Source organism: Synchiropus splendidus, chromosome 1, assembly GCF_027744825.2.
Source record: "Synchiropus splendidus isolate RoL2022-P1 chromosome 1, RoL_Sspl_1.0, whole genome shotgun sequence".
NCBI lineage: Eukaryota > Metazoa > Chordata > Actinopteri > Syngnathiformes > Callionymidae > Synchiropus > Synchiropus splendidus.
The window spans coordinates 21,151,735-21,161,555 of record NC_071334.1 but is presented as its reverse complement, the minus strand read 5'-3'; the positions used below and the strand labels follow the sequence as shown (position 1 = coordinate 21,161,555).

Here is a 9,821-nt window from a genome sequence, read left to right as displayed (position 1 = left end):
TATATATATATATATATATATATATATATATATATATATATATATATATATATATATATATATATATAAATGCAGGATGAATGAATAACGTGTGATCTGTTCTAATGGTAAAGAAGATATGATTTTAAAAAGTCACTTGTCCACACTAGCGGCTGAAATTAGTTTTTTGCTGGACCCTCCTTCGGAAGGCAGGGTAGTCCTGTCAACCAGGAGGGGCTCAGTGTACAGATGCTGCTCCTCCACATGTCTGGAAGTCAGTTGTGCTTGCTGACACGATGGCTGTGAAGAGAGTTTGACCCAAAGAGCCGGGGGTTTGTTGGCAGTAGATTGTGGGGACTGTGGCCTCCACTAGCCAACCAAGGGATGAAGATGAAAGATGAAAAACATGGATGGATGGACATTCTCTTTCTGTTTTAATTTAAAATTAAAAATGTATTTGACAAAAGCAGCCAATCGGAGGAAAGAAAAAATCATTGGTATGGAAACCTTGCCGACTCATCATTGACTCTTGTTTAAAGGCTGAATAAAATGCACTTACTGGTGAAAAACCGCCCACAAATCTCGCCACAATATAAATCCATATTTTGTCACTGCGTTGTTTCGTCTTCATAACTAAAACCTTTCCATTTGGGTGAGGGCAGGGTGGTAATGAAATGGTTGCGATTTAGTGTTGGAGCAGAGCGAGCGCGGAGTAAAGATGACAAATAGAGAGGATTAAATCAAGCTCTGCTTCTGGAACGACCTTTTAAATTATTCTAACAACCTCACAGCGCAGAATCCGGCAGCAGGACGGTGCCGCGACGATCACAGCTGAGTGGACTCCTCACTGTATCAGGGTGTAATTAAAGCCTGCTCCCAGGTGAACGCTCAAAAGACCATTGCAAGGGAAGCATTTCTATTAACTTAATGATTCCAATTTGTCTAAGCAGCAGTCAGGGACTCACCTGAGGAAAAGAGTGGAAGCTGGGTAAGCACGGGGCGGCGGCGGCACCTGAAGGGCTTTTAAATGACTATCGGAGTGAGTGAAGGATCCCAGGGTTCCACTTGTTGGGAATAAATCTTGTTTCATCTGCAGGTACTCTGTGCAGGAGGTCACCGGGAGGTTTTAGAGGAGAAGGCAGGGAGGAAGAGCTCATTGCCTGGGTAATCTGCCAGGTCTGGAGACAGAGGCCAAGTGTTAACCGGCCACAGGGGGGTAATAAGAATGAGCGGCAGTCAAGAACCTTCGCAGACTGGACGTTGTTGCAAAGCCTTTTATTAAAGAAAGAAAAATCAGCAACTCAATCGGATCATCGCGGAGACAATTCACACAAACAGCTGACAGTAAAATATGCTTTTATCAATACAGAGCCGATCAATGGTGAACAAATTCTGCTCTTAAAAGGCACCTTTTTCCTCCTCTTTGTTAAAAAGCCAAAGCAGAGACGTCATTATAAACAACGTTATCTTGCAGGTTACAGATGCCTGAAGGTGTATCATATTCTGGTTTAGTTGCTAGATGAGTTAGTCAAAGATGACAATAGCCGGGGAAGACGCACCCAAACAGCTGACACATCTGACATCCGTCGTCTTGTTTCGCTGGATTGGTCCAAAAGCTTTGCCGACTGACTCCACAAAACGTCCATGACCTGAGAACGACTGCTTTTTCACATGGCGGGTCGTCATTTGTCCCAGGTATGTTTATATTAGAACATTAGAAAACACACACACTTCGATGCCAGGTGTAGATGGGTTCTGACATCACTGGTGGTGTCCCGACCCCCCGACACTCAGATCCTGCCTATTTGCTTTGGCACACACTGGTAGGCCCGGAGTGAAGCAACACGCTGCAACTCTGTGCTGAATTCATGAAGGCACTTTGACAAACAATGCACAGCAACTAAAATAATCATTAAATGCTCCGCTCTTTGCGTCGCGGCGTCGAGCTTCTTGACAGATCAAATCCCACAAAGAAACAACAGCGATGCGCTCAAACGCCGTCAGACTTGGGGTGACACCAGCCTCCCCCCTTAGCAGGAACAGAGTGCTAATAAACCTCAAATAGAATCTGTCAGCAGCTCCTCGTACAGGTGGGTGTTTAAGATGGATGATGAAGGTCTGACACGGGCAGAAAAAAAGCTTTCCTAGAATCAGGTCACTCTGCGAAATCACACTCGGGTAATGAATTCAACTTTGGCTCTTCAACATTCGGAGTGGATGTCAACGCCTGAATGGTGGAACGTTATGGACAAGCTGTATCATTAGCCTGGAATCTTGGAGAAGCTGCGTCTTTTTACAGGATTTGTGGTTATACGACATGGTTTCCTTTAAACAAATGATCTCAAGTTTGAGTCCAATGGCCTCCTTTTGCGGCACCAAGACCCAGGAAAGCAAGTGCAGTCGTGGATCGATGGACATCTGAATGATCGCACTCTGCTATATGTCACCTAAAAATATGCAACAACAAAAGCAACTTCCAACCCAGCAGATCTACTAGCACATTTGACTGCATCATTTCATTAATATTGTTCATGATACTTGATCTAGCTCCCTCATAGCAGATGTCATAAATACAACACTGGACGTCCCAAGGTCATGACGATCGCTGTCACATTTGGGGAAACTCTGGGGTCCCTTCTTAGCCCTTTGACACAATTCTAATCAATACTGACAAACAGCACAGTGACACGCAGACTAGCACAGTACCAACAAACGTGATTATACACACACAAGTCAAACATTTCCTCTTTCATAAAATTCATGATAAAGTGTCAAAGCAAATTGCATAGCCAGGGGCGGTGACTGGAATGTGGTTGTTCAAAATCTGATAATAACAAAGACAGCCAAGACGCATTCAACTACTGGATTGACATTTCTCTCCTGTGACGCTGAGAATGTCTGTACCCAAAAATACACTGAGGGAGAACATGATGACGCAAATTCTTTGGAGTCCACCTCATGCAACGGTTTTGCATTAGCCTCAGAGCCTTGTCTTGCTTTCATGCTTGTCTTCCATGTGTACACGAGGGGGACGAAAAGAAAAGAATTAAAAACAAAGGGTTCTAAAAGGGTCTAAATACTGCTAAAGCTACGATCGCTCACACGCACACATTAGTAAGTTCACCTGCAGGGTGAACACGACAAATATTTCACATGTGCTCTGGGGTCGCCAGTAGATCATGAGACATCACCCACTTTGATTGAAGATAAACAATAAAAACTAAGCCACTGACCTAATTGAAAAGTTAATAGCTTAGCATTAAGTCCTTAAAAAGTTCTACTGTTCGGATCATCAGAAGGTTACTCTTTTCTGATGAGTTTGTATGTATTTTTTACTTTTAACAAGCCATATTTGAAGATGTTATTGTGTTCGTCTGTTTTCTAAAACATTCAGGATTATATAAAAGTATATTCTCATTTCTATTATTATGAAATGTTTGATGCTGTGATTTGCTATTGAAGGACTACATTGTTTGTTTGACAGCTTTCAGTTAAGAAGTAATAATATTGCAGCTATTCATTTTAATATCAAACATGTAAATGGATGGAAAAAACATGGACCTCCAGAAAATCTAAATTTTTTTCTTTTTAAATGCAACAGCTAAGTTTATGCATGAATGTCAGGATGAGGGTGCATGAAATGACGTGACCAATGATTACGTTGTTTTAGAAACTCAGCTCTTGAGTGAATTAAAACCAATCGATCGATCGATAAATGTTTAAAATACTTGGAACATCAGAAGCAGAAGCAAAGTAAACAAATTAGCATAGCTTAGGTTTGTACCCTTTTTCACTCTTGTTAGTTGAGACACAACCAATTAGCTAAGCTATGCTAACGTATTGACCCTTTCCACGGCAGCACGCGACAGACCTGAGACCATACAGTCAAGATAGCACATTGCCCAACATTGGAACTATTCCCAAAACACAAAGCTGTGAGTGGATCATACAAGCACAAACATACGTGTGTGTGTGTGTGTGTGTGTGTGTGTCTGCGTCGTGAGGAATGTTGTGTATGGGTGTGAGTGTGCTCGTGAGGATCACAGTGGCGTCGGGGCACGCTCAGAGGTCAGTGGTGGCCTTGGCGGTGAGCGCCTGGATGCGGTTGCTGTTACAGTTTTTGCAGAGGACGTGGCCATCCAGAGGATAGCAGCCCTGGTTGTCCCCCTCTGAGAGCAGGGAGCCACAGTCCTGCAACACACAGACACACAGGGATATTGACAAGTGGACCTACTGTCTGCGCTCTGATTGGGTCATCTAGATTTGGACGTGTGTCTTCTCCTGTCGAGATATTTGAATCAAAGTTGTCAAAAGAGGCCAAGTAGCCCTGGATTACGATGAACTAGAGAGGAAATTATGTCCAAATTCCTTGCATCCCGCTCACACATCCTGACTCCATCTGATCTCTTTTATTGGCTGAGCCCCTTAATCTGCTCCGCTTTCCTTTGACCTTTCCTTCAGCAAGAGCTCACGCGGGTTCAGCTCTTTGACACACGGAGCCTCTCTGTTAGCGCCGCACGTAACATTGCTTATCACAGTTGGAGCGCCGGCTGACAGATTGGCTCCTATGTGAGTGCATGAACCTCGCCGAGTGCGGGTGAGGCGCTATTTTGAGGCCAGAGGAGAGCAGCGGATGATTCACTGCTGTCACTGGGGAGGTGACAAGGTAGAAGGGTCAGGATGGCACTCGGCTGCTAATTGCACACATCTTCAGGGAGGAACGGCGACATACCTCACAGCGGTAGCACTGCACATGGAAGTCACGGTCCAGAGCCACGATGCGAACCGTCTCCTCCTGACCCGGAGCCGGCATGATGGGCTCAGAGCACACACAGCAGCGCGGAGCAAACTTCCTGCAGGACACAGATGCACATCAATACTGACGTATAAGACTTTGTAGTTTCAGGAAATATCACAAACGGATATAAAACAACGATTGAATTTCAGGTGACCGTTTGAAAGAGAGCTACTTGATAGTTCCCAGATGGCGACCATCAAGCCTCATTTTGTAAACTTGAAACAGGATGTTTTATTTGTTTTTCTGTAACCAAACACCAATTACAGCAGCAGCTATTTTGAGATTTGATTAGTTGATAAGAAATACGGCTGCTCCAACAATTTCACCTTAATTGACAGAGTGTAATTCATTCCACCTTTGGACCGAGTCATTGAAAGAAGCAGCGAGTCAAAAACGGGAACAGCAGAGGTGTTACAGTAGAAATGTGTGACAAAAGAAACAAATGAGGAGCAAAATGTGATGTGTGGGAGATTAGTCAAAAAGTCTTGCCCTGTATGAGAAGGACTTTTGGAGACGAAAACAAAAATGCGAGATTAAAAAGACGTATTTAAGATGAATTATTTTGTACAAGCAGGACTACATATTTGATTTAAATCTTTGATTCTATTCCACCACGATACGATGTTGGGCCATGGAAATATCTATTGTAAAATGGGTCAAACATGCTAGCTTCACTTGAGTTCGACATTCCGGAAGCGCTTTGCGGCCTGACGTTCAGAAAAAAATATTGTTTCATCCACTTTGCCGGCAGTCTTTGCTTTACCCTATCAGAATGGCAATTTATCGCCATTTTGGAAATAAGTGTGTGTTAAAAAATATTTTTCTGGAACTGAGAAGTTATAACCTAGTTTGAGAGATTGAATGCGCCACCTTCAACACCACAAAGCTGCAAGTGGACACGGACATAGGACTGGCTTAGCTAGGATGAAATCAGAGGATACAAAGACAAACATCATAGTTTGCATTCATGAAATGGTGAACAATTGCAGACACACACTTGACACTCCTCAGAACGTGTGTGTGAAGTTGGGATGAACTGTCAGAAACAAACATACTTGTGGAAATCCTCGATGCAGTGGATGTGGTTGGACGCGTCCACAGTGAAGGGGACACCGTCCAGGCTGCGGTGGCACACCACACAGGTGAAGCAGTGAGGGTGGTAAGCCTTGCCAGTGGCCCTCAGGATGCGCTCCATTATGGGCTTACTGCAGATGTTGCAGGTCTCCAGAGTGTTCTGCAGGGAACACACACACACACACACACACACACACAAAATCATGTATGATGCTTGGTTTGTTTTGTTCACACTGTCAAGTCATTGCATTACCCCACTTGACTGACATGTTTTTAAGGCACAACCACCCACAAAAATTACAATAGTTATCACATCTTAATAGTAATTTAAGATGTCCATTAAGTGGTCTCCTGTGTTGCTGTTTTAGTATTTCATTTGATATGAAAAATCATCTACAAAATTCCATAAAAAAAACAACAGAGATGCAGATGCAATTGTTCAGAACAGATTAAGTAGTAGAACCAAACAAGTCATATAAGCCAAATGCTTAGAAGTGTGAAACTAGTACTCAGGTCAGCATTCTACATGTGATCTTTCATATGAGTTGACATCACCAATATCTTGTGAAAATCTTGAGTTTTAAATCATTCAGTACCAGAGAAGTCCATCTTTTCTGAAGCAGACAGGTGGTTGGCCACTCAATACACAAAAAAAGGAAAAAAAAAGCAACTGAAAAGATTATAGATATTATTCTCTACAAGATTAACTATAAGACGAGTCTTGTTTCATCGAGAAGCTCCTGTGTTTGAACCCACCCTTTGGAATAACAGTGAGGGTAAGGGTTTCATTAAAGTGCCTTCACACCAATATTGCCACATCATGCATGTTTGAATCCACATTCATGTCAAATTGAGGATAAAAGAAAATGACACAGCACACGCGGTATAAGTTGCAAAGACACTGTGATTCAGCTTCTCTTCCCTCGGTACATATTTACTGTAAGTATCTCACAGTGGAGGGCAACATTTGCTCGACTTCTCTAGCATTTCCATTTCCTCTGGTTGCAGGAGAGTATGTTTGCAGAATTCCTGAGAAGCTCCCATTCCAGCCAGTTCCACAAACTAATCCACTGTGGACTCTGGCGCGTGTCCTCAGATGACTCTGGAGCTGAGAGAATCTGATTGCCCCCTGTCTCATCACAAACAGCCATTTCTCAGCTGCCCCAACACACGCACTTCATCTCAGAGTGTGAGCAGTAAATATTTCCACTTTGTGATGACTGCAGGTTTTTACAGCCAGCCGGCCGGGCGAGAAGCCCGCAGGGTGGGGTGTGGAGGAGGGGGGCGTCAGTGGCCAACTGCCTCTGGCTCGTCCGTGGCATCTCTCTTCTTAATATCTGCTGGGAACTGCCATTTGTTATTTCAATATTCCATAAATAACGGCTGCCTCTCTAAACAGCGATGCAATTACCGTGGGACAGATATATCACGTGAGGGTGATCAATGCCACTGTGTGATGCGGTCTCTGCTGCTTGCGAAAGCATTTCCTGGATCTCCATGTGTCCCTCGTTTGACTCTCGCTGCGCTTGACTGGGCTAAAGAGTGCACGGTTCAGCTGCCGCCATTGGCTCTCTCTGTGGTAGCAAGCTGCCTCAGTGTTTCCAAACACAGCTTGGGGTGTGTAGCAACACTACGCTGCGTCATCAGCTGCCTCCCAGTTACACTGCTGGACCCAGCGGTCTGAGATGACACTTGTGTGACCTCTCCACCGAGGTGAACCCGGCACGGCTCTGCGGCACGTGCCCTGACATTTATAGCTGACATGCTTTACTGAGCTGAATCCGCGCAATAATGCCACTGACATGATGATGGTTCGAGGTGTCATCGCTGTGCTTCTCAGGTCTCCGCCTGCCCTGCCACTGTGGGGCAGGGGAGGATGTGGACGAAGAACCGGATGAGATTTCTTCAAAACACTCCTGGAGAGTTCATGAAAAGCACTATGTACAGACTGCATCCTCTCCCCGCTCAGGATGGTAATAGAAATAAACATTATTCCCAGGGCAACATTTCTGTATAAACAATGTCCACACTGCAATCCTGCTCCATCCTGGAAGTGGAATAAAGCTTTTAATGAGCTCTCTGCACTGAGCCCTTGAGGTTTACCTCACGCACACACACAGATGAAGGAAGAGAGAGCGAGAGAGAGAGAGAAAACGCTTTTGCAACATGAGAATATGAGTGAGCTGCAGTAGCCAAACTGGACTGAAGCGTCTTCAGTTCATGTGTCTAGCAGTACATCTCAGCTATTCTTCATGTGGGAATACCTTGCCCTTGTTTAGCTTAACTAGAGCATATGATTTCGCAGCACACACTTCCTCCGGGCCATCGTAATGAGTACAGTACTCAAAAGACAAATTTTGCTTCTGATGGTGAGATTCTGTGACCTCAATTCAGTCAACCTGCTTTTTAAATTCACACAGTAGAAATCAGGCGTCTGTGCAGCACAGACTCGCACTGGAGACGGCGTAAAGAGTCCGGCTCTGAGGTTTGGTGGAGGGTCCACTTAGATGCCAGGACACTCCTCTGATATCGTCCTGTCAGACACCAGGTGCCCAGTGTGTAGCCACTAGAGGGCTGTATGTGTCTGCACATGTGCGGGTTCAAGTCCTCCTCTGACTTAATGTGATGTACTCAAGCATATGCATTCTCTTTTTTTCTGCCTCATACATTTCTCTAAGTGTTTGCCCAGAAGGCTAAACAAATGTCTAGGCAGATGACGTAAAGTGAATTTAGGTCAGACAGCCTCTTGCTGAACTGAGGGCGAGCGGAGTGCATTTAAGTCAATTCTGGCCCCACTTTCACCTTGCAAGCCTTCTTCCACAAACATTTGGGCTGTGTGCTCCAGCAGCAGCAGCAACACAGACGCCTGTTCGCTTCACAAGACTTCCTGCAGCGTAGCAGAGGTTTCTGTGTTTGACAAAACAGTAGAGTGGGACAGCAAACAACGCTTGTTGCAGTCAGTCGAGGTGTCCCGCGACTCACACGAAACATTCCTGCCATTCCTTCTCGCAATACGGACACGGATACCTGAACCCAGAAAATTTGAGAACGGTGTACAAACCAACAGAGTATTTAGTGAGGTATGACAAAAACGTAAGTCCATTAGAAAGGCCACAGAATATTGCAGAAAGATACGCCACTCATTTGGGGCTGCACTAACATGCAGCCAGGGCTATAGGTCTTTATCCACTTCTCTGTCCATTACAGTGTAATAGACGTTAAAGTAGCAGCATTACAGCTGCAGGTTGTTCTGGCTGCACCAGGTTACAAGTCGACTCACTTCTGATCAGGAGATTTACACATCTATATCTATATATAAAGTCAGATCAGGGTCGCCCACAAACTTGAGTAGCATGATGTGAGTAATGACTCACACAGCGTAAAATGCATTGCTACAACTTTGAAAATGCTGGAGTTAATAAAAAAATTAAGATGAAGTCACTTATGTGGCCAGATTTTTCTACCTTTACCTTGAGACCTTCTCCTGTCCTAATGTTCCAGCATGCAATGCAGGACAGAAAGGTCCCTTCTGCCTGCTGTCTGTGAATTTTCTATTCTCTCGAGGTGACGTGAGGGTGCATCCTTAATGTGTTCATATTTATTTATTCATTATTTGCACTGGAGTGATACTGGGGTTTTGCACCAAGAGTGAAGCTGACATGCTGAGAATGACCATCCTGCCCACTGAGAACTTCACGAACCCCGGTCCACATTTATAAATTAAAGAAGTAAGAGGACATATGGTGACTGTAAGTATAAAAGGAATGTTACCTAGAATCCATTGTGAGAGCCTACCTCCTTTGGTTTGGTCCTAGCTGCTAGACGGAACATTAAATGACCAAGCTAAATAAGCTGCACGGCAGTTTAACAGCGGTTCACATAGGTTATTGCGTTCATGCTTTCTAAACGTGTTTAGAAAGCATATTTCTCCAACATTTTATTCACTTTTATATTAAATAGAAATAAGCTA

The 9,821-nt window shown here is 44.2% G+C and overlaps 1 protein-coding gene across 8 annotated transcripts in view; it reads right to left on the bottom strand.

Annotated features, from left to right (window-relative positions):
* Nucleotides 1-1,238: 1,238 nt before the first annotated feature.
* lpp (LIM domain containing preferred translocation partner in lipoma) overlaps nt 1,239-9,821 on the bottom strand; it is a 114,692-nt gene continuing 106,109 nt past the window's right edge. For all 8 annotated transcript variants that reach the window (XM_053864286.1, XM_053843515.1, XM_053851731.1 and 5 more), the window contains 3 exons: nt 5,833-6,011; nt 4,712-4,832; nt 1,239-4,170 (listed from right to left, as the gene is read on the bottom strand). In XM_053864286.1, coding sequence (XP_053720261.1) covers nt 4,042-4,170; nt 4,712-4,832; nt 5,833-6,011 — 429 coding nt within the window. In that variant the 3' untranslated portion in view covers nt 1,239-4,041. The remainder of the gene's footprint in view (nt 4,171-4,711; nt 4,833-5,832; nt 6,012-9,821) is intronic.